Below are 25,093 nucleotides of genomic sequence, written 5' to 3' on the forward strand. Positions count from 1 at the left end.
AAAATTGTTGTCCTATGATAGATACACCAGTTAAAGCCATAACAACAAGAGTCTTAGTAGTATGTAGATTGTTAGCATAAGAAACGAAAGGGCATTATCAGTTCACTTTCTACAAACAGGGCAACTGAGATGTTTGTTAAAATCAAATCAAAACAAGCCTCAACAGGTAAGGGGTTGAAGGATACTTCCTAAAGATTACATTGAAGGAGACTGACCTTGTTTTTCCTGACTATGCAATCATACATCTATCTGTTTAAACAAGCATGCAGGTACTGTCAGATGTCAGAGCACAAATTGTGCCAGGATAAAAAAAACATCATCCAAGAACAAAATATTATTCCTATTTCAATTTATATAAAACAGAAATGCCCAACATCCCAAAGAATCATTTCCAAAAAAAAAAAGGTTCTTTTGGATAGGAACTTAACCCATCTGTTCCAGTTTTGAACATCAAAACCAGTATCTATTAAGCACGTGTTGCTGTTTTTATATACTGAAACACTTTATCTTAAGGTCCAGGTCTAAGTTCACATTACACAGACCACCACAGTTTGAAAAAGATTTTGTTCCTTTGATATTGGTGTTCAGAAAGCAATACAGTTCCAAGGGCCTGTATGTGACCCCAGCCAACTACCCAACATCACTGTCTTTCCTAGCTTCTCTAGAGTAACCTTCAAATTACTGTTTCAATTAATAAAAACAACATTTATACATATAATTTCTACATATGCTTGTCTGCTACTGCATAGTCACCACTACTTTATAGTTATAACAGGTTTTTTTCTTATCTTTCAATATTCCTGCAGGGTGAACCTGAACTTATGCTGTATCTTTAGCACTCGTTAAGTGGCGAGGTTCCATTTTATGTCAAAAATATTAGATTTCTGGATAATAAGAAATTGTATGGATGGTTCAGAAATGCCTATTTATGACAACTCTTCTCTAGGAACAACTGGTTGGAGTATACAAACCAGACAACCTTTACACCATACCTTACAACGCTTATCTGGTTCCAACACTTTCTTCTTTTTCATAGTAAAGCCTCACTGATGAGCAAGAGAAAATCCCTGCTAATAAAAAAAAAAAAAAACTGCCAGGAAACAACAGCTCCAAAAGTTTGTCCAGGTTTTTCTCATCTGTGCCTCACACGTCTACTGATAGGTTTTGCTGGGTTATAGAGGCATGCAGGAGAAAAAAAACCACCACCCACATACAGTACAGTACATCTGCATACAAAACAACCGCAAACTTGCCTCAATCTTATATCAGCACTTTTTTTAAAAAAATTGCAGACTTTACAAATTTTGCTGCTGGCCTATTCTTAGCTTCCCTGTGTTGCTCTGAGGTTTTCCAGGATGAAGAACAGAGTGAAAAGTTGCTCCTGTGCTCTTATCAATTTACAGGCATTGGACTTACAGGAAAAGAACTTTTTTTTTTTTTTTGAAACAGATTGTTTTGGTTTGATAAAGATAAAAGTCACAACGTGAAATTGCCCGACTTGGTTTTAGTAACTGTGGAAATAGAGTTTACAGAGTATGCATAAACAAGATCATTTGGTTCTTCTTCTTTTTAACAAGATAGACTGCATACCACACGGGAACTGTGAAAGAAATAAGATCCGATCTATAGCATTCTGATAAATCTAGAGAAGAAATCCTTAATGACAGCATGGGGTGAAGATACAAATGTCTGCAATGGATTTGTTAAACAATTTTGAAAGGTTTGAGCTGTCAAGATTTGAAGAACCATCCAGAGATTTATAAATCAACATAGCCATATTCCAGAATTAAAATAATCATCAAAATAGGAAACCCATCATTAGAATGTTTTATTTCCCCTGTCAATTATCACTTTATAATATTCATAGGTATACAGGACTCCAATTTTAATCAGAGGATGAATAAATCCATTTTATTACCTGGCTCATCCTAAAGCTGATATTAGCCTTGAAGATCTGATGAAGATACTTGTCTTTTTCCTGTGTGAAGCTTCATATGGCTTCATACATACAAAAGGGAGAATTTATTTATTTAATGTATGACAAATACATGGACTTATAGTGGTTCAAAGGTTAACGTCCAGTCCACCCAGCCATTTAAGGACAGGGTGGTCTATGTTGAAAAAAATCAGACATTGGGCTGGTGTAAGCTCTTGATGGACATTCGGACACAGTATGATGGATATTTAAATACATGGCAATGGACAAATAAAAGGGAGAAAAAGTCTGCAGATGAAAGCAATCATTTATCGTTCTCTTTCCTAATGCTACTATTCTAAACAACATCAGCATTTGCTTTAACTTTGTTTGTGAAGAAAAGAATGTATGTGAAGAAAACCACACAACTGTGGAGCTGGAGTGGACTACAAGTATCTTCTAGGCCAGGGGTCTCCAACCTTGGCAACTTTAAGACTTGTGGACTTCAACTCCCAGAAGTCTACAAGTCTTAAAGTTGCCAAGGTTGGAGACCCCTGTTCTAGGCCAACCCACTATAATGTATGGGAAAACCATTTACATAACTCAAGAACAAGGAGGACAAGTTAACCATACATTCCCCATGCTACGTCCGATTTGCCCTCTAAGAATGATAAAGGCACTAGTTAGTCTTCAACAACCTTGCTCAACGAATAATTAGGCAACTATACAGCCAGTTCTTTTGATTTCCTCAACAGAAGTATGATTTAAGAGAGAAGAAGAGGAGAAAATAATTTCTTCACAAGTCTTCAAAGCAATTATGTCAGATTCCCAGACAGAACATATTTATGACAACAGAAGGAAGCCCAGCTATATAATAGGTAAAAGTCTTTTAATGATTTTTAAATTAACCTATACTTCCTTAGTATAGTCCTGTAATATACAAAACTCATTTCTAAATCCAGGAGATTTAGATGAGATCCATCAAAATCCACTTCAGACTTAATCATATATCTGGAGTTTAGAAATTCAAAGGTGCATACCCTACCCCATACAATACTTGATTTTAATCCAGTTTGAGTGTCAGTTCACCATATCTGAGTTAGAAAAGTACAGTTTTAAGCAAGTACCCATGTGTGGATGACGTTAGTTTTGATCAAGTGCAGTGGAAATACCTCTGAAGACTGAAAAATATACAACACACTAGATGGATGATTACCAAGTGGGACTGGGCATGGGGTTTATACCAGACTAAAAATAACTTCACTGGCTACTGTATTCTCATATTTCAAAAGATCAGTCATGACTTATAAAACTGTTCAGCTAAAATAATTCTCAAAATAATTTTTTTTAGCATTAACCAACCCAGCTATTAAAACAATCTTTAAAACCTTGCTTCTTTTGTCAATTAAGTATATAAAATTATTCTTGGTCTATTCAAGACCAAAATTTTCTCTCTACTCCCATACTACTTTCTCTAGAGTGTTTTCTAAAAGTGGAAATAAAAATAGAAGTGAAATTTTAGAAGATGGGAACTATTGATGACTGACTTTTTGTTTGACTAGCTTTCTTGCTTACAAATCATGTCTGAAGGAAGGAAAGTATTTAAAGATGGGAACAACAAGCTTGCTGATAGAAGAAATATATTAAACTGCCTGAGAAACACCAACTGAGAAAGGTCAGTGTCTTGAATTCAGAAAAGCATTTAAGGATTGGAAGGGAGAAGTGACATTTGATTTCACAAAACAAGCAAAGATCCTCAAGCTTTTTTCAGACTCAGTCTTGGTCCACGAAGCACCTATTATTCAAGAATTGGCTTATTCAGCAGCAGGTTCCAAACACTACTGGCTAAATTAACTATGTTATTGCAGGCAAGAATTAAGCCATATAGACATCATATTCTGTATTTGTTCCCTGCAATACGTAGTTATATACATGTCAAAGCTTTACATAGATACATAGACTGTGTGGTTTACAACAGTGTCTAAATTCTAGGATTTTTCCTCCTTCCTTTCTGAGTCAGTACCCATTCATATTAACAGAGTTGGAAGAGATCTTGTAGGTCATCTAGTCCAACCCCTCACCCAAGCAGGAGACCCTACACCATTCTTTTGATAAGCTTCAAAGGCACCCAACCCATGTGGGCATAATAGACTTCCCCATCATGCTTCAGAATCCTAACACTGAAATTCTGAGAAGCCACAGCCTTCAGTGCTGATTGGAAAGAATACTGGAAGATGCAGTTCGTTTTTCTGCAGTGCGCCACGGAAGATGGCAACGAAGTCCTTTCTATTTATTTCCCTAGACTATGGCACTCTGTCAAAAGATGTAACCTGATACAGGCATGGCTCAAATATCAGTAACATTTCCTTCTCAGAATTCCCCCCCCCCCCAGTCTATACTTTTAATTATCTTGCCTGATGCAGAGTTATCAGAAACAAAACGATTTGCAATTAATTGGTAAAACATTTGGTTGGAAAAAAAATACATTAACTCAGATAATTTTTTTTCTCCGAGCAAATCCAAAAAATTCATCTAAATCATATCAATTTTGGAGCAAATATAGGTTTCTGCCAGACAGGAAGGACAAATGGTAGCAATGCCTGGAGGGAAGGGAAATAATTATGGGGAACTATAATTCTGTCGGTTCATAACAAGATCTGAAAAAATGAAAACAGTGAAACTGAAAAGGAGAGATTTACAGCAATTTTAAGGGGGGAGGGAAGCACAAGGAAAGGATATTGGTATATCATGGATAGGGTTGCTAGGTAACAACTTAGAGATTCCCAGCATGCCTTCATTCTCTGATAAAGCAGGAGACAAAGCATTTAGGATTTATTTTGATTTTTTCCCCCTTTTCCCAGGAGGGCATGGGGAACATGGAAAAGTACAATTTATGAGGAGAGAATAAGCAGTTCAAAGAAAGAATCATATTATTTAAGAGAGCAAAATTAGGAAAGAAGAATGGGTATTTCCATTTCCCTCAATCTGAGTATTCCAATTGTATCGGACTACAACCCTTGTCAGTATCTCGACTGATGGCAATTTTTAGAGAGAAGGATGAGTGGATCAGCAATTGCATGTATGTTATATGCACATATGTGTTAGGGTAGTGCCTCTATTTTTAAACATCATAAGCTTTGATACTGCAGAATGCTTTGGTTTGGATGAGAGATCAGTTTTGTTATATTGCAAATATTAATTTAATCAAAAGGTGATAAAATTACAAGGTACTATTTAACTACCTTGATCCTATAAGGTGAGCCCTCAGTACTCCTAGCTGACAGTGGAAAAGAAATATTCCTAACAATTCTAGGAACTTTTATAAATGCCTCTGCACAAACTTGTCCATATAGTCAATTGACAGTTTTCCCATGTTACCTAATAGATGGTATGTTATTGTTGTCAAAAAAATATCTTCCTATTCCACGTCATTGGGAAGGACTCAATAGGTGGACAAAAATGCCAAATCCAGTCTAAATATACGGCTTAACTGATTTTTTCATGTTCAATTGCAAACAAAATATTTGTATAAATTCATTCTAAAAAGGTGGGAATGTATGGGTAAAAACAGAGAATAATATACGCTGAGAAATTGTCTAGTCTATCTTTACCCAATAGAACATTTATAAGTTAGGTTCATATAGATCCCTTAAGGATAAGGACCATGGACCTACCTGTGGGCCACAAATTAGCACAGGGGTAGTCAGATAAAAGAGCAACTTTGTGATGAGCTGTGCTTCTACTGCAGCATGATTTCACAGTGCCAACACAGTATTGTTTCATTACACACTTATAGCTAAAATTAATTCCGGTATTTAGCATACGTTTCCATGACTACTTAAGCCTACATTTTTACCAGAGGAATATTAGCTCTATTTACTTCTAAATAAAAAAAATTGTTGACAATTATGCTAATTAAAGGATATGAGAGCTGTTTGGTAGTGGTGTTTGTTTAATGCGTCAGGCTAGAAACTGGGAAGCCACTAGTTCTAATCCCACTTTCAGCACAAAGTCATTTGGATTACCTAACCCAAACACTCTTTTTCAGCCCTAGGAAGGAAACAGTGGCAAACCAGGAAAACTGGAAAATCTTGCCAGGAAAACTACAGGGACTTAGAATAGACTAATAACAGAGTTGGAAGGGAAATTGGAGGTCTTCTAGTCCAATTTGTCCAGGCAGTTGTCCAGGAAGTCAACACTAATTCCAAGGAGGGGAAATGATAACAACCAGTATCTTGCTGACTGATATTTTATTTGTTTATTAAAATCATTGGCCCAGTCTTTATGTATAATCTACAAGCTTCCCAGGAAGCTACTAGGGAGAAATTAAAAGGATAATGTATTATTAAAATTCAAAATAGAAATAGAAAGCAGAACGGATAGACCAGCCAGAAGCTAGTGGACAATCATACGAATTTAAATGAATTCTGGGTTATAATACTCAAGTTTGTAGCTCATGAACACAAAACTTTATGTCTTTTGTTAAACCATTCATTAAAACAAACATTTTATGAAATCAAACCCATTTGAAACCAGGAATCCATTTTAGAAGAGGAAACAATTGCATTCCTTCCAAGGATGATTAATATATTTTGACTCTTAAAACCTGATGTGCCCCCCCCATCAGACTTGTTCTATCTGTTATATTGACTGTATCAGTTTTATAGAAGACATGTTTCACAGAATAACAGAGTTGGAAGGGACCCTGAAGGTCATCTAGTCCAACCCCCTGCTCAAGCAGGAGAGTCTATTCCAAAGATTAGCCTCTACCTAGGATCGAACTCACAGCCTCCTGATTGTGAGGCAAGAATTCCACCTCTAGGCCACCGGAGCTGCCAACTCAGTTTCACTGAGGGCCTCATCAGGGTTGTGTTTGACCTCGGTGGGAGGGGCGTGGGCAAGAGGGCACGGCCAGCTTAACATTACGCCTGCCAGGGGTGTGGCCCTCCTGAACTCCCTTTTCACTGGCAGAGGGTTGCAGGAGGCCATGGTAGCCAAAAGTGGAACTCAGGAGGGCTGTTTTCACTGGCATAAGCACCATGGACTGGTCCTTGCTGTTTCCAGGCAGCCCCATGGGCCACATCCAGATTTGGCCCCGGGCCTTGAATTTGACACCCCTGAGTTAGAGGATCAGAACCAGTGGTGGGATTCAAATTTTTTTTACTACCGGTTCTGTGGGGGTGGCTTGGTGGGGGTGGCAGGGGAAGCATACTGTAAAATCTCCAGTCAGAGGTGGGATTTGCCGGTTCTCTGAACTACTCAAAATTTCCACTACCGGTTCTCCAGAACTGGTCAGAACCTGCTGAATACCACCTCTGATCAGAACATTCCAAGTAATGTCAAGATGATAAACAATTTTATAAAATTTGGAATCTATTCTATCAATGGTTAGACAATAAAATAATGAAATATGTAGACTTTTAGAAAATAATAAATATATAAAGATGTATTCTTTTCTTATTATATCTACAAAATGATTCTAGGATAGATTTAGGATGATAATATGAACTGTCATAAAACAAATTAAGTAAAATATGATTATTTCATAAAACATGAATGAATAAAAGTATAGTCAAATGATTGATTAATAATGATATTAATGTATTTAATATTTGATTGAAAATACGAGATTATATACAATGTAATTGTAATTGAAGACTATGAAATGGAAGCACAAAACAATTTATAAACCAACCGACATACTGTATGTATATAAATATGGAAGATGACTTGAGGTTTTTATGTTTTGTTTGTTTATGTTTGTTTTAAAAACCAATAAATAATTTTTTAAAAAAGAACATTCCAAGTAATGTCATAAGGGTGTACAGTTGCAATTGTGAAATAAGATGAAGCCTTCTCGAGCCCATTATGGGTGTAGCCCCTATGATGGGTTAAAGAGAAATAAAAACAAACTCGTCATTTTTCAAAAAATCAGTAATTTTCAGCAAAATATAATCACTGGTAGTTGTAGCTCATGCTGAGCGTTCAGCCCTTTAGGATCATTTCATAAACTCATTTACACTGACTGTATTACTTGCAAAAACCCAGTTCTTGATTTTGAGTCAAATTTGCAGCAACCCGTCTCCCCAAAGAAAACAAAGTAATTTGTTAATTGTGCTCTGCAATAAAAGATCTGTGCGGGTATCCAAAGCAATAAAAAGGATAAAGTCATGCCACAGTTCTAATAAACCTGAAATGCCTATATGCTGTAATAGACTTGTGAGAAAATTAGCAATTTTTTAAATTACTGTGCAGGTGGGGGAAAGGCTTTGTTCAGGAAAATACTCTTTCTTTCTTTTAATAGGAAGTCACTGGGCTCCTCTGATCATATGGGAGGCAATGGTGATCCAATCATAGTTTGAAAGAATGAAACACAAATGTAAAACTTCTACTGTAACTATGGCTACTGCAATGCAGACTCACACCCGGAATAGAATGATTAAAATAAAATGGAATTAGTAATACTGACATTAGGACAGTGACAGCATTAAATGCAAAAAATGTAAGTGCTTTTATGAAGTTGCAAACCCATAATAGAAATGACAGAGCTACAGAGTTCCATTGCCACAAGGCAGGAAGCTCAGAAGTAAAAGATGCCAACTTGCAGAAACACATGGCTGAATGTTCAGATGGATTCTGTCTCTAAGCAATCTGGTATCCTCTTGCATTTCAGCTCTTCTATTTCCAAGACAGTATCATGTGGGAGGCAGCAGGTTTGGAAAGGGGGAACTTTCATAGGATTGTTATTGTAGAGAAACTAGGAGGGGGAAGGAATATTATCCTATTCTCCAAAGGCAGAACAAAAAGCAGTCAATGGAAACTAATAAAGGAGAGAACCAACCTAGAATGAAGGAGAAATTTCCAGATAGTTAGAACAATTAATCAGTGGAACGACATGCCTCCAGAAGTTGTAAGTGCTTCAGCACTGGAGGTTTTTAAGAAGAGATTGGACAATGATTTCTCTGAAATAGTATTCCTGCTTGAACTAGGTTGAGTTGGACAAGAAGACCTCCAAGGTCCCTTCCAATTCTGTCATTCTGCTATGTTATTCTGTTATTAAGTATGTTCTTTGCCTTGAGTTATTTATAAAAAAATATTAAAGCTGGGATATAAATAAATGTGTCAAAACACCATCTGCTCTATAAGGCACCTTATTTCCTACCTGGATCAATGTCGTCCTTGAACAATTACAGAGAGAATTCTTACTGATCTTTTGGAAACCTAGTTATATTTAATGTCATACTGACATATTCCTTCAGAGCAGTATTTAATTCCTGCTTGAAACCACAGGGGGTGGGGGGAGGGGGGAAGAAACAAGAACCCTACATGTATAAAACAATTTTACTACATGATAATCATTTTTAGAGAGTGCTTTAGTCCATTTCTGAAGAGGCAGCGCTAACTTTTCAACTCCAAAAGAAATTTGGAGTTCAAATTCCATGAGCCCAAATTAATAGATTGTACTGTCAGAGTTCAATGCTAAATCAAATTGATATCAGAATGTGCATGAAATGTGTCATTTTGGCAATATATTATATAAATCCAACAAACAAGATATTTACAATCTGAGAGAAAACAGGACAGAATGACTTCAAGACAATAGAAAAATGTCTGTTTGGGATTAAGGATGCTCACTCTTTGGGATTAAGGATGCTCACTACTAACTAGAGCGTACAAAACATTTGCTAGACCAATACTCGAATACAGCTCATCAGTCTGGAACCCACATTACGTATCTGATATTAGCACAATTGAGAAAGTCCAGAAATATTTCACAAGAAGAGTTCTCCACTCCTCTACTCATTGTAGAATACCTTATGCCACCAGACTTGAAATTCTAGAACTAGAAAACCTTGAATTACGCCGTCTTCGGTCTGATTTAAGCATTGTATATAAAATCATACATTGCAATGTCCTACCTGTCAATGAATACTTCAGCTTCAACCATAACAACACAAGAGCACACAACAGATACAAACTCAAGATTAACCGCACCAAGCTTGATTGCAGGAAATACGACTTCAGCAACAGAGTGGTCAATGTCTGGAATACTCTACCCGACTCTGTAGTTTCTTCCCCAAACCCCAAAAACTTTAACCTTAGACTGTCTACTATTGACCTCACCCCTTTCCTAAGAGGTCTGTAGGGGGCGTGCATAAGCGCACCAACGTGCCTACCGTCCCTGTCCTATTGTTTCTTTTATTTTTCTTTCATTTTTCTTATATGTACTCATTTCATGTATTCATAATTATGTATACACTTTTACTTATTATCTCGTAAACAATTGACAAATAAATAAAATAAAAATAAATAAATAAATATATGCCTCTTTCATCCATAGTTGTAGCTGTATCGGCTGCTAATGCTGGCGCTAATGGTTAATGCTACCAAGGGCTCCAAATCAGTTCAGTTCTTTAAATATATGCATTTTTCAATGTAGGAAAGGTAATTTTGCATCATCTGCATAATAACCCTCCTCTTTGGTTTCTTAGTTTCTTTTCTGATTTCCCCACAATCAAAGTCAGGCTCAGAGCACTCCCAAATGAAGTACATAGTGTCACCTTCAAACCACAAACCATTATGTAGTTATTCTGTCTCCTTTGTCATGTTAATACATTTTTTTTGTAAGTAGAAGAGAACCAAGAGACAATGAAAAAAAAAAGACTATAAATTAAACTGTTATTGCAATTTAAAAGCATTCCTAAGGTGGTATAAAAATATAAACATTATTTCAACCTTCAGACCTCCACAAATAACAGCATCTGACAGAAGACTTCAAAGATTTTCCCCTGCTGCCTGAATCCATATCTTCTTCCCTAGTTCCATCAGAAACATTTTATACACATATATACATAGATACATTGAGACAAACAGGGACAACTGGGGAAATCTTTCAAACTATCTACAGTGAACTTTCTGAAGAATGTGTCTGCACTCATGCCAATGTACTTTGCAAAGTGTCCCTTCTGAATGCTTTACTCGTAATATGTATTCAGTGGTACAAAGAGACAAAGGTAGGAAATCCCTGGGGGAAGGAAAAGGGGGAAAAAAACAGAAAACGAACCAACGTTTCCTATTTCCATTCCAAGTCCTGTCTTTTCTCCAAAGAACGGGGGGGGGGGGGAGTAGAAGATGAAATGTTTTCTTATAGCACCTTATGTAAAATAGCCAAGAATGATATTCAGATATTGAAATTTTTGCTCCTCCCCAAATGACCTTTGATCCCAAGGCAGACATTTCTATATAGGATTATTGTACTTCCTATGAACTCTGACTGCTTGGGGACATTTTTTCACTATGGAAGGAAACAGCCAGTGGTTTCCTTGCATGGGTGCTATCTTGTTCACTTTTGCAAAAACAGACATGTTCTTCTGCTAGTTTGCCAGTGAAGTGGACAGCAGTTTGTTTACTTCTATTGGCCAGAAACAGGAATGTTATCTCAAGAAACACACAAAGGAATGAAGTCCCCCTCCCAGTTGTACTGAAATCAACTGAATTCTAAGAGCTCTGGTTATTATAATTAAATCATTTTAATTGAAAATGTATGACCAAATCAGAACACATTTAAATGTATGAATAAATCATACTTTTACATTTAATACTCAAGGTATGACTGTGCTGCCCAGACAGTATATAGGTAATTGGGAATTGAGATAGTTAAGTTAGAATTGGGACCTGTCCCCTTAAGGGAATGCCTCATAGTAAATGTAGTTAACGCATCATGGGAAATGTAGTTCATGTTATGTGGTCACATCTTAGTGATTGGTCACTGAATTGACCCTTGGTTGGGTTGGGGGAGTTTCCTTCACTCTTGCTTGGAACCCAGCCCCATGCTGGTGTCTCACCCTTTGCTCATCATTATGGGATGAAAGATCACTATAATTTTACACTATGAAGTCAGCTGTGCAAAGAGTTGGACATTAGATGAATCTCAATGTAACCGTCAGTTATATTTGAAGATGCGATGTGATCTAATAAAGAAACTTTGTATGGAAGCATTTGTAGAGTTTAATCTGACTTTATATTCAGCCAGCAATTAAAAGACAGAACAATGACTTTAAGCAAATCAGATTATGTATAATTTTTCTTAAAATAAACTATAAAGGATGGTTTAATATTTTCCCTAATATATTTCCCCTCCCCAGGAAAATAGCAAATAGCAGTGGCAGCTCTCATATACTTGACCCCCATATGTCAATCAGCTGCAAGCGAAGCCTCATTAAGAAATATCTTTCTGGATTTTAAACTCTTCCTTCACTTTGGTCATAATTGTGTTCTCTCTGGATCCCAATTAAACCATGGGCCTTATTTAGTGGTTATCCCTGTGCGTTTTCTCTTCCCATCCATCCCAAGAAAGCAAGCGTCAACCGCTTTCCCTTCTGTGGGCCTGTTTTGAGTATTCATTAAAAATGCAACTATTTTAGGGCTCTTGTCACTTAGGCCAAAGGAGAAACTAAATAAGATTCTTCTGAATTTCAGCAATTAAAAGAGAGGGAGAAAGAATGCTAGCCATTCCCCTTTCCCCTACTGAACCTTTAAACAACCACAAAACAAAAGTCCAACCTTTCATGACAGCTTTGAACCAGCAACCACAAAGTGGTTGGTTGAAGGTAAATAGTAGAGTCCGACAAGGGAACGGGGAAGCACAAGAACCCATGCCACTCACTCAGAACAGAGGCATTTGCAAAGGAGAGAAGGATGCAGAATACCCGGACCACAGCTAACAAGAGTAGAAAATGCTACTTTCAAAGCAAAGCCAGAAACCTGAATAGAGAGTGCCTTCCCAGCAAATCAAAGATGGACCTGGGTTGTTATAATCCATTCCTATTATCTCCAAATGGTAGCTAGAATATCTTCATGCTGGGATAAATGCAGATCATTCTAAATCAATTAGGATTTCCCAAATACCAACTGTTTCAACATATAACCAAAAAGTATTTTTCAGCCTAAATCAGAAACAAATTGTGGAGTTTTCTTTGAGGTAGGATTGGGGGCTTATGCCTCCTGTTCTGCTGTATTGTTGCCTATGATCTGATTCAGAAAAATAATAAGTATTAAAAAGACTACCAATTCATAACAGCTGCATGAGTATACACTATGTACAATATACATTAACAGTCATTCTTGGATCTTTCAAACAGCAATGCCATTTTTACTATATTAATATACAGAATATATATTTGTTATAATATGCCTCCATCTACAACAGGAGTCTCCAAATTTGGCAAATTTAAGACTTCTGGACTTCAACTCCCAGAATTGCCCAGCCAGCAAGTCCACAAATCTTAAAGTTGCCAAATCTGGAGACCCCTGATCTACAATATGACCAGGGAGGGAAGGAGGGAGGGAGGGAGGAAGGAAGTTAAGCAGATGGCCTTTGGGCCCATTTAATACGTCAGTTACACAATGCTACAGAATGTATAATCAATCAAAAGATAGGAACCATGCACTGAATAAGGCTAGCAGGGTATACATTAATAAACTTTGGGAAGGAAAAGACCACAGTGAATAAAATTGAGACTAGGATTAGAACAAGACTGAAATAATTTTCTCATAAGAATAACCATGCATATTTTCCAAGAACTACCAATTAAAAGTAGGACTTCTGTTCAAAGTTCACTAATTAAATCACAACAGCTGGCATATTTCTCATATTTTAATGTGATAAGAAAAAGAACTGTCATGCAGGGAGACAAGTTTTGCTTCTTTGTCAAAGCAAAGAAAATGACATCCTTGCATCCAAGACCATAACTTTGATAATTTTATTATGGTCCCTCATGATGTTCTTTCCCAAACATGGCTCCTCACTCATCATAACCTTACCGAGCTTTATTCGCTCAACCACTTCCTCATTCTACTTAAGGAAACTATGCTTCTCCTTTGGAAGAAGAGTTCATGCCTAAGAAACATTTTGCCTTACCCAGGCAGAAGGAAGAAGGCTGTACTTACAAAGACTCCAAGGAAAGAGTTGAGCAGCAGTATTTTCTTCCCAGCACAGGAATCACAGGAATGTGGCATGAGGAGTAGCTTTAGTTATAAACTATTAGTGCAATTGTTGCACAGGGAAACTCTTCATCAAGAACCAAATTTACTGTCAACAAACTGCAATGGATCTGAGACCAGCCTCCTGACATAAACTGAGTTAAGGGCTGGCAAGCTACATTTTGGTTGGGGCATGCAAAGCATTTAATAAAAGAAAAGAAAAAAGGAAGGCATGTGAGGTGAGGCTCTCTCTGAATCAACAGCCAGTACAATGAGCTCTGGCTAATACTGAGGAGAACAGCATGAACTCAAAGGCAAAAAGAACACACAACTCTCAGGAGGCAGAGGGGCCCCTCGGTCCTTCTATTTAGTCTCTGCCCTCTCTCTTCTCACTCAAGTGCTTCCAGAAGACAAACATCCACCACAACTTAGGTCTGAATTTGGATTGTCTTTCAAGGGAGGAATTCATAAATTTCTAAAATAAATTAATTCATGTATTTATTTATGGCAATCACTACAAAAATAGCATGGGATCCCTGTTAAATGCAATTATTTGAACAAAGTACTCTGGCTTTAGAGTATTTAAACTTTTGTCTGTAGTGGATGATCTGGCTCTTGCATTACTGATAATCCAGTTGTTTATCTGCAGCAAGTAATACTGAACTCAATTAGATTTACATCCTAATAAAAGTATAGTCTGAAGAACTTTTCAAACAACTTCCTAAGTATCCACGCAGGTAAAAATTATCTCAACCAAAGATTCATATGAACGTAGGCTTCTAGCATAAGTTTCTGAAGTTTCTTTGGAAACTTTGCTACAGGGATAACCAAAGAGACATCATCATATATAAACTGAAATGCTTTTTCCACACTAGCAAATCAAGCAACAAACTCTGACTATCAAACATATAATAACTGTTTTTGGTTAACATACATTGTACAACCATACAATATATTCTGAGAATACATTAATTTTTAAAAATTTAATATTCCACTGTCAATAGCCTCAGAGAAGTGCATTCTCAGAATTAAAATTGCTACCTATCATCATTATGAAAATACTATTTCCCCCCAATAAGATGCAAAATGGTAATTCTGAGCAATATCTAGAACGCAGATCAGTGCCTTGGAGGATATTTAAGCAAGGAGATGTGCACATCCTAAAACCCAAATACGCTTTTTTTAAAGAATCAACCTTTCTATCAACAAGTAGTATGTCCAAAAAGGAGAGCAGGCGCACCCTTCAATGTATGTATTAATAAATATTTCCTTTTAACCTTCTCTAATTCATGCTTATTTTGGGAATGATTCTCTTGATAAAGTATCTTCAAAATGTAAGGTTCTAATACAGAAAGAAGACTTTCAACTCAAAAGTTTTCCAAAAAAGAAAAAAGAAAAAGCAAGCTTATAAACACCATTTTAATTAGTTACTTAGTTCTTCATTTCTCTTACTGAAAGAGAAACTTTTTCTTTCCATGCTGTTATGCAATACACTTCCTCCAAACTGAACATGTCAAATTTATTATACTGCAAAATATTATTAAATATGGTGGGTGGAAGAAAGCCAGCATCATTCTAATTTTAAACTATAAGTAATTCACACTTGATTAATGTATTAGTTTGTTTTATATGTGCACAAATAATAGAAATTTAGTACTAAAAACTTATTTGGTGGGCAAGGCCACATGGATAAGCAAATTTTAGCTTATCATTCACCACCATAGACTTTTTTTTTGTTTAAACTACTAATCACTTGTTCTTGCTAGTTTTCAAACTCAGATCATTCATCATCAGGATTTATTGCTCTGATTGGGATTTAGGGGAAGCTATTTTGGTTCTTCATGATAGGAAATTCCAGAAGTTTCACAATCCCTGTTTGTGTATAGTCCAGCCCCATATAGATGACAATGCATGCTTGGGCCTGCTGGCAAATCATCAAAGCTCACTTTGAAGAAAGTTAGATTACATGATGAATGCAAAATAGCTTGAAATGTTTATCTGTCTACACTCCTTTTTATCTGCCTTCACTTCTTATCATCTCAGTTAATTGAAGGCAATGCTAGACAGCTTCCTGTGGTTTGGCGCCACAACATGCAACTGGGAGTTCATGAAATCATTACTTAATATCAGAAACCAACTTTCACTCTGCATAGTGGAGTCATTCCAGTTCCCATTTCCAGCAAAGGAACTGTAACACATTTGAACTGTGGGAACAGGGAAACTAGGATATTTCAGTCTTGCTTGGATGTGAGCAATCAAACTAAACAAAGAGATTATCAATTTTTATGGAACTATAGAGCAATAGAATACATGGAGAAATGATCTTTATTTTCTCATATTTACAATTGTTGCAACACTGCAATTATATCACTACTGTACTGTGTTGTACTGTATTGTACTCTAGACATTTCAAACACACTTCTCTCAGGGTAAAGAACTGAAAAAAAATCAATGTTCATCACAGTTAAGAGATGGCCCTATTTTGATAAGAACAAAAATTCAAAAGCAATATATACTATTGGGTTCTGATTTTTCTTTGAATCTTATTAAACTTCTAAACAGAATTCTTCAAATAACCACAAAGTAAATTTCTCAACATGGCAACAAAATCTAATTGCTTGCATCAGCATTGATTTTTTTTATAGGTAAGTCTCATCTTATGACCACAATTAAACTGAAAATTTCTGTCGCTAAGCCACGCAGTTGTTAAATGAGCTTTGCCCCATTTTATTACCTCTCTTGCTGTAGTTCTTAAATGAATCCCTGCAGCTGTTAAGTTAGTAACACAATTGTTAAGTAAATCTGGCTTTCCCATTGACCTTGTTCTTCAGAAGGTTGCAAAAAGTGATGACATGACCCTGGGACACTGCAACCATCATAAAAACATGCCAGTTGCCAAATGTTCAAATTTTGATTATGTGACCATGGGGATGCTGCAATGGTTGGAAGTGTGAAAAATGGTCATAAGTCACTTTTTCAAGTTCCATTGTAAATTCAAACATTAAATGAATAGTTGTTAAATTGAGCATTTCCTGTATTTTCTTTGGGTTTTTCCTCTAACTGTTACATTAGAAAAAAGAAAACTACATTATCTTAAGGCTAAAATTAATGGCACTAAACATAGGAAGGACATAAAAGAAACAGATATTACCATATTTAGTTCAAATATTACACACAAAGGATGAGTAGTTCACCACTTAGACTGAATTCCCAAAAGTTAACCCAAGTTAGATGTGGCCAGTATTTAACGAGAGACTAAACTGTAGACTAGGGGAAGTTATTTCCCTGGTCTCTCTCCCCCTTCCAAAGTCCTGGAAAAAAGTAGTGGCAATATATATCTGTAATTGTTGTTAAGAAAACAATATGGAACACTCCATTTAAAATTCAGTTCAGTTCCAGGAAAAGTTTATCTTATAATTTTCACATTTAAAATATCCCAATAAATTAGTTCAGCCATTTTCCAGTTTTCCAGTTATTTTAAATATTGTATCAGTCTCAAATAACTGGAATTTAAAGACACATTAAGATTGTGTAAAGATCAAAATCTGAAGGGGAAATGGGTTGGAGTACATGTGGATACAGATGTAGCATATGTTGGCTATTCTAAGAAAGCTATATCTTTACTGGACTTTCTGCATTTTAGAAAAATGCCCTTGATTTGATGACAATGTTTTGTATGTGTCCATACATCCCTTCAAATTTGGATCACTCTTCCATCTTCTTTACCATATTTGAAAGTGATTTCCTTTATAAGGTGGGGGTAGCATATGGAATGAATTTAAAACATATAACATACCCCATAAAGGAAACATAGAGAATCAGTTTGGTGTGGTGGTTAAGAATCAGACTAGAAACTGGGAGATTGCAAATTTTAGTCCTACAGGGATCAAAGTCAGCTGTGTGACTTGGACTAGTCATACCTTGTCAGCCTTTGGAGCAGACAATGGCAAATGACTTCTGAAAAATCTTGCCAAGAAACTGCAGGGACTAGTCCAAGCAATCATCAAAAGTCCAAAACTGACTTGGAGGCAAATAATAATAATAATAATAATAATAATAATAATAATAATAATAATAATAATAATAATAATAATAATAATAGGAAATTCTGAATTTATCAGACTTGAATGCCCTGATTCTACAAAAAAAACCAAACCACCCTACTTGGAACAGCTTATATCCCCCGACGCTACTTTAACAGTTCCTAGCTCCTTGGTTAGGACTTGAGCTGTTGATCTACCAACCAGCCCCAAAGGCTGTGCATCTCAACAAAGATTAACCACCATAATAATAATATCCCAAGTAGAATCTCAACTGTTTTATCTTAACAAGCTTTGCCACCCTTTCACTATCCACACTGTTATTTGCTCAGCTCCCTAAGAATAATATTATAAAACATTTGTGGTACTTCTAGACTCTGGAAGAAAAATAAAGCAAATTTTAACAATTTACATGCCAGAGGTGTTTAAATAAATCTGCTCCTATTCATCTTAATCATAAGATAATAAAAGGAAATTTAATAGATAAATATTTTTATTAATTGATTTCTCCCTGTTTTATTTCTTCTATTTTGGGGGGGTAAAGCACTGTTTTTAATTAAAAAGCAATAGATAAATATAATCAACAAATATACATGTTAAAGACAGATGAAAGATATTTATGACTAAAATCTCAGGTTTTGCCATATGCTAATTTAAGCAAACCCCTGAACTGGAAAAATGAATCATAAACATGTCACTGTGGTTATTTTCCCTCTTGTGCAGAGCAATATTTTGATCACTAACAACTAAGCAGCCAGTTTTTAATCTATTATTTATCCCTGGTTCTCCTCTTACTTGCATTTGATTCCCCCAAGGAGTATATGGAAAAAGATTATTTTGCTTATAAAATTTAAGGAGATTCTAGTTCCATGTTTTTTCTTGAATGTATTGCATTTTCTGTTCTACTTTGTAAAATGATTATTAATGTGGATCACAGCCAGTTTACTTTCTCCTGATGAGGATTATGATAGAAAAATTATCCTTGATTATAGCTATTATCAAATTATGAAGAAACTATTTATAGATGATTTTGGCTATATCTGATTGATGTTGCAAATTCTGTATTCTTCAAATGAAAGAATCTTTTTAAGGCGATTGGTTTTAAGAAGAGAGGAGAGATAGCATTAAGACATAAAAACTCATTTTAATTACATTTTGTCCTCACAATCTGCATACAGACAGGACATACACACAGATAAGCCATCTTGTTTCAGATTGTCTTTATTATATTTTAAAATAATCTTGGTCTCTGATTCTCACACCCAAGATAGCCACTAACATACCTCAACAAAAGCAAATGCAACCAGAGAGAATAAAAGGAACTCTTAATTTTGAATAACCTGCTGGGCTAGCTGACATTTTTGAAAATTTTGAGGACTCCTGAATAGATGAGTTTTCAAGATGAAAAACTCTGTCCTCTCCAATAAGAGGAATAGGATGGTAAAGAGCGGGAAGGAGGAAGTTAGGAGTTTCTTTGTTCCCTGAAAGTTTTGGCTAAAGGCCACCCATAAGGAAAGTGGGAGTCATAAAACAGATGCCACATGAGGAATCTAGAACCAAGATCCCAAAGTAGTATATACATCTTTGTAATAAAATTAAACAATAGCCTTGAAAGAAGTGGATCTGCTGAGGTAAGTGTCATTTATTTAGTTAAACAAGGGATTGTTTATTTCAGTTTAGTGCTGCTTGCTCAAATCAAGATAATGTTATAGTTCGTTATCTCTTTGGTTTTAGATTTTTTCAGGTGCTGCCATCCGCAGTGATTTCAGCCTTATGCTACTTCTAGCAACTGAACTATTCTCTGAAAACTTTTGCTACTTTTATTATAAAAATTGTATTTCTTGATTATTCCAAAATGACTTGGAACTGATAACATGGTAAGTGAAAAATGTGGCATTCATTTAAAGGCTTATTCCTACACAAGAAAGATACTGTTCTGTCCCATCCAGATACTGGTTGAATGAGGTATCTTCCTACTCACAAATAGATGAAACCCCTGTTCTATCACTGGTGGGAATAAGTTATACCTGGGCAACCTGGAACTCTGATAGCGGGGAGTGCAAAATTGAAACCCCCAGAAACAGGTCTGGCAGGCTGGTGTAGATATTGCTGATAAATACCTCCTTTTCCCTGCTTACAGCTTCAAAGGAAATCAAAATGGACTCAGGGTTGCATTGATTTATAAATATATTTAGAACAACTATACCTAAATCAGAAATACATATAAGCAGGTAAGGACATACTCTGTGTGCCTACTTAGTCTGCTTCCGAACAGAAATAAGCAACTGAGTAACCTCAGAGCCTCTGTTCGTTTGTTCTCTTTAATGATTACGTTAAAAATGAACCACTTTCAATAAAAGTTTTTTGTAAAGCTCCATATATTGTCACACTATTTTTACTTTGCCATAATATAAATATTCATAAAATTTGCAATCATCATCTGTGTGATCACTTTTATCAATAAATATATATCATTTAACCAAACAAAAAAAGGGTTTCAGCGAGTAAATTTGTATACTCAGAATTCTTATAAACTCAGAATCAAAATCTGAATTATTTTGGATTTATTTATCAAAATGAAGATGCGCAATTACCTTCTGTGCCAACATGCAAATGACAAGGACTCAAACACATTCATTGAGCAAGACCTTCAGGCAGTAACAGAAGAATATATTTATGGCAGAAAAAGAACTCAAGGCAGAGTACTAGATCCATAGTCATAGTCCTGTCAGATTATATATGTCTGTCTTTGTCTGTCTGGGTTTGTCTGTCTGCCTCCTACCTACCTACCTTTTAAAAGGCTTTTATGATTGAGTGCTCATCATGAATGCCATATGCTCTGTCTTAAGCATCTTTTTACTAGCTTCAATCTCCCCACTTCAGTTCAGCTAGTATCTGCTGTACAGATATTGCTATCCTATCATGGTTGCCAAAAGATGATTATCCACATTATGTTTAATGCAATATTTGTTTTGTTTTTAATTAGCATCATTGCGTGTTTTAGGGTTTATAATTTTGCTATAATTTTATAATCTTTTTACTGATCGTGCAATGATTGCAGTAAAGTTATATAGAGAAAAAAGATTGGTATAATTAATAGTATTATAACAAATAACATTTGTATTGTAAAATACAAATATATGGTGAGAATTGTCCATAAGTTTAATGTCAACTATGTCCATGTATTGAGAAAGAAATTAGTATCATAAAGCACAGCTGATTTCTTCTTTGCTTTCTTGCCAGCCAGCAAGTCTAGGTTACGGGATCAAAGATCTCATCTCATTTCAGCAACTAAGAAAAGAAGTAGAGGAGAGAGCTCATATTACCATGATTTCATCCCCTGAATTCAGAACTCTGTGAACTCTGCAAACAAAGGTTTCATTCAGGGGAACTACAGTCGCCTTCACAAATAATAGATCTGAAATAATACAGCATATAATTTGCTAAAAATATGGTATTTTATTTTAATCCCTATGCAACATTGCTATTCTTGAGTCACCACTCAAAACTAAGTTTACACTACTTGGAATTAACGAATCTGTTCTAATCCGGTAGGTAGAAGCAAAGGCATTCTTAATCTTAGCTTTTTAAAAAAAAATACAGAGTTTATCCAATGGAATGGATGAGAAGTTGAGGCATAGAAAATTTTAATGAGAGCTACTGAAGATATATACAAAAATATGTTTGTGACTTTTATAAATGTATATATAATATATATTTATATATGTATAGATATTTGAAAAACAGAAACAAACAACAAATGTACAAGTAAAAATCATATATAGATAAGATCTGCACCCAAAGGCACCTTCTAACACAATTCTACTCTAGAACTCCCTAAATTAACATTGCTTTGGAAAGGAGCAGAAGGTTGCTATTTTCAAGCTATAGTGCTATATAATATAAAGGATACTCTTGGAAATGCTGTGAAATTCTCCACTGTCCTTAGTCCAATGTCATGTTGTGCTAGGTCAGGGTATTTTTGCTCTTCTAAATGTCTCTCAAAGAAATGTCTTTTGCCTCCACCATTCTTTTTCTTTTTCTTTCTGAAAATACTCCTCTATTTTAATTCACTTGCTCTGGTTCCTGCATGGTTTGTGAACAGTGCCTCTCAAACAGTCCAAACGTTTCAGCTCTCTGGAGCCGTTTTTCATTCCTGGACAGTTGTCAATCCTGACAAGTTCTTAGTAACCCAATCTTTAAAAGGGCATGAAGAGGCAGAACCTTGAAACCTAATCCAGCTAGAAGTCAGCTGGCATGAAGGAAGGAGCCACAGTTGCACCCAAATCCCGACCAATGAGAAAACGCCGAGTCAGAAATGACAAGCATTGCCAGTCCTTCTCAAGCAACAACTTCTTGTCTGAAGCTCAGACAGATCATTTGAGGCATCCCAGGATTTTCAAGCATGAGAAGTATCCAGTCATTGAAAACCTATGGGATGATTTTCTATTTCAACACATGAGCATAGAGTCACCACCTTGGGCTATCATGTTATACCTTCAAGAAAGTAGGACACAGGCTATTGGTTCCATTTTTTTTCCGACTTAGTAGGGCAAAGGTTATTGAACCAGGACTCTGTCTGTCTCTCAAAAACTCACTTCTATGAAATCTCCAAAATGGATATGGAACAAAGCAGTGATGGGATTCAATTTTTTTACTACCGGTTCCGTGGGTGTGGCTTGGTGTGTGTGGCAGGGAAGGATACTGTAAAATCTCAGAGTCAGAGGTGAGATTTGCCAGTTTTCCAAACTAGTCAAAATTTCCGCTACCGGTTCTCCAGAACTGGTTAGAACCTGCTGAATACCACCTCTGGAACAAAGTTGCATAAGGAAAATACCACTTTTGTTTCCTAATGTTTTCAGTATCAAGTAAGTACTATTAAAATGACCTCTATTTCAAGTCAATATTCTTTCTCTATAGTGCAATGAAGAGGAAAGAACTGAGATATAGTCTAGCAAAGAAACATGATAATACATTACAGAATGCAATTTGGCAATATAAGTCATGAAGAAGCCCATTGAAATCTATAGAAGATTGTAATGTTCAAGTACTTTGGAAAGGCCAGAAAAGAGAATAGATAGCATAAGAGCTTTAATGGAAGCACAGCTTTTGGGCTCCTCTTTTCTAGCTGATTATGATAATAAAATAATAACCAATACTTAGTATATCCTTGCGTCTGTTTTTCTTTCTTTTTTCCAATCCCTTTCTTTTTTTCTTATGTCTTCTGGCCTGAATGTCTGAATGACAGGGGATTGTCATTGCTGATCTTTTAAAAAAATCCGTTAACAGCCTTCTTCAGCTATAAAAAGGTCAAATCTCTATCAGTTCTAGTTCAACTTTTTGTAACTCTTTAGAGATATCCATGTAATTTTCTGAATGTAGGAAAGTTATTTCCCTCTGCCTTCTTGCAAGATATGCCTCAACTTCTCATTCTAGTTTACATTCTTTATATTCCTAAAGGCTGCTCATTCTGGTACTCACCAGATTGCTTAATTTTTAAGTCCAGTCAAGGTTAGTCAGATGAAGCACCTGTAGACCCTTTTGTACTTGTAGAACAAAATGAACATAATAAATCTCAATTTGTATTTTCAGAACTGTTTGTAATGGAAGTCCAAAAACACTCAAGATGATTACCTTTAAGATTAGGTTACCCAATAAACAAGTAATCATTGTTATCATTATATTTTACAAAGGAAAAGGAAAATAACTACCAAAAAAGGGGGAGGGGAGCAAAAATGGATTTCTGTTTCTATTTTTCTTCATAAAAAGACTTGGTAAATTGATTGCATAAATGGTAAAAAGGGCTTCATAAATAGACTTGGTTGGCATAAACTTGCTCATGCTTTCTCCTACTGTCCAAAATAAAATGCCATGTTTTCACCTTAGAGGCAATGCGATTGCATTTTATAGCTGGATGGATAGCCATCACCATATAATTGTTGAAACATTTCTTAAAGAAGCCGGAGATGTAAAATCAGTTTACTTTTTCAACTCCGTAAGTTAATTTTGATGGTGCTCATACTAGTGTGCTGTTTTAAATGAAGTCCATTGTCATCAGATAAGGAAGGCTTCAAACCATTTAAAACTTAATTGGATTTTTGAAACTGAGTCAATTGTAACTTTAATATATCTAAATCATTTTTAAAAGATTTTAAGTTTTTTTAAAGGCATAGGTACTCCTGCCATTTTTGTTAGAACCGCATTGCACCAGCAAGAGAACCAAGGTTAAACCAAGCTGCACAGAAAAAAATAAACTAAACCCATTTTAGGTCTAAATTAGATAAATGCATCTAAATGCTTTATATATTTACACTGCTATTTTTAAAATTGAAATAGCAGCCTGGGAGGAATCAACAGAATAACTGCATTGCATAGGGATGAAATATCTTCCCATGCCTGGGAGGAATGCTATCACTGGGGTCAATCATTAAACTTCCCCAGCATCATGATCCTAATCCAATTTAAAAACAGATACACCAATTGCATTACAAGCAAGTTTCACCTTAATGAGTTTTCTAAATAAAGAACTAATCAAGAATATGAGCATGATGTTACTAGTGAGTTTTCAGGAGGGTTTTTGTATGGCAAATGCATTAGATTAGAACATTTTTCAATATTAAATCACAATTTATTCTTTTGCTATCTACATACTCAAATGGATGTGTGGGTGGGTGGATGGACGGATGGACAGACAGACAGACAGAAATCTGGGGAAGCAATGGAGAACTGAATATAGTTCAGTGAATGAATTGGGTCCCCAAATTCTTCCCTGGGTTATGGAGAGGACTTGGGATCCTCTTTAAAGTGTTCTTTAAACACACTCCCCACAATGAGACCATAAAACAGGGTTTCTAGCAGGTTTTAGGGTTCTCGGTACCAGGACAATTAGTTTTGTCCAAGTCACACTTTGGTACTTTCAAACAGATGCACTGGGCTCATCCACTTCCTTTCTTACTGGAAAACTGGCTTTTAAATTCCTTTTTAGATACCAAGAACTTTTAGAAGAATAAGTGATTTTTCTTCAACCCTCAGCAAAACAAGTTTCATGTAAGTTAAAGAAGCTAAAGAAAATGTTTTAAAATTTGGAAATAAAAAGCAAAGGTGATTAGAACACTGATTTTCGAAAGTTCTAAAGTACTATGGGTGACTGCAAATA

At 35.8% G+C, this 25,093-nt stretch overlaps 1 protein-coding gene across 6 annotated transcripts in view; it reads right to left on the bottom strand.

The window, feature by feature from the left end:
• The window catches only part of TMCC2 (transmembrane and coiled-coil domain family 2), an 82,160-nt gene that overhangs the window by 13,727 nt on the left and 43,340 nt on the right, over nt 1-25,093 (bottom strand). The window contains exons 1-2 of one of the 6 annotated variants that reach the window (XM_087929420.1): nt 21,851-22,078; nt 13,865-14,042 (exon numbers count right to left, since the gene is read on the bottom strand). The exons of 4 other annotated variants lie outside the window; for them this stretch is intronic. In XM_087929420.1, coding sequence (XP_087785546.1) covers nt 13,865-13,933 — 69 coding nt within the window. In that variant the 5' untranslated portion in view covers nt 13,934-14,042; nt 21,851-22,078. Of the gene's footprint in view, nt 1-992; nt 2,000-13,864; nt 14,043-21,850; nt 22,079-25,093 lie in introns of those variants that run through there. One more of the 6 variants, XM_026715559.2, reaches the window with a different exon arrangement.

This window comes from Pseudonaja textilis, chromosome 3 (assembly GCF_049901715.1).
Source record: "Pseudonaja textilis isolate UNSWEBS1 chromosome 3, rPseTex1.2, whole genome shotgun sequence".
Classification (NCBI taxonomy): domain Eukaryota; kingdom Metazoa; phylum Chordata; class Lepidosauria; order Squamata; family Elapidae; genus Pseudonaja; species Pseudonaja textilis.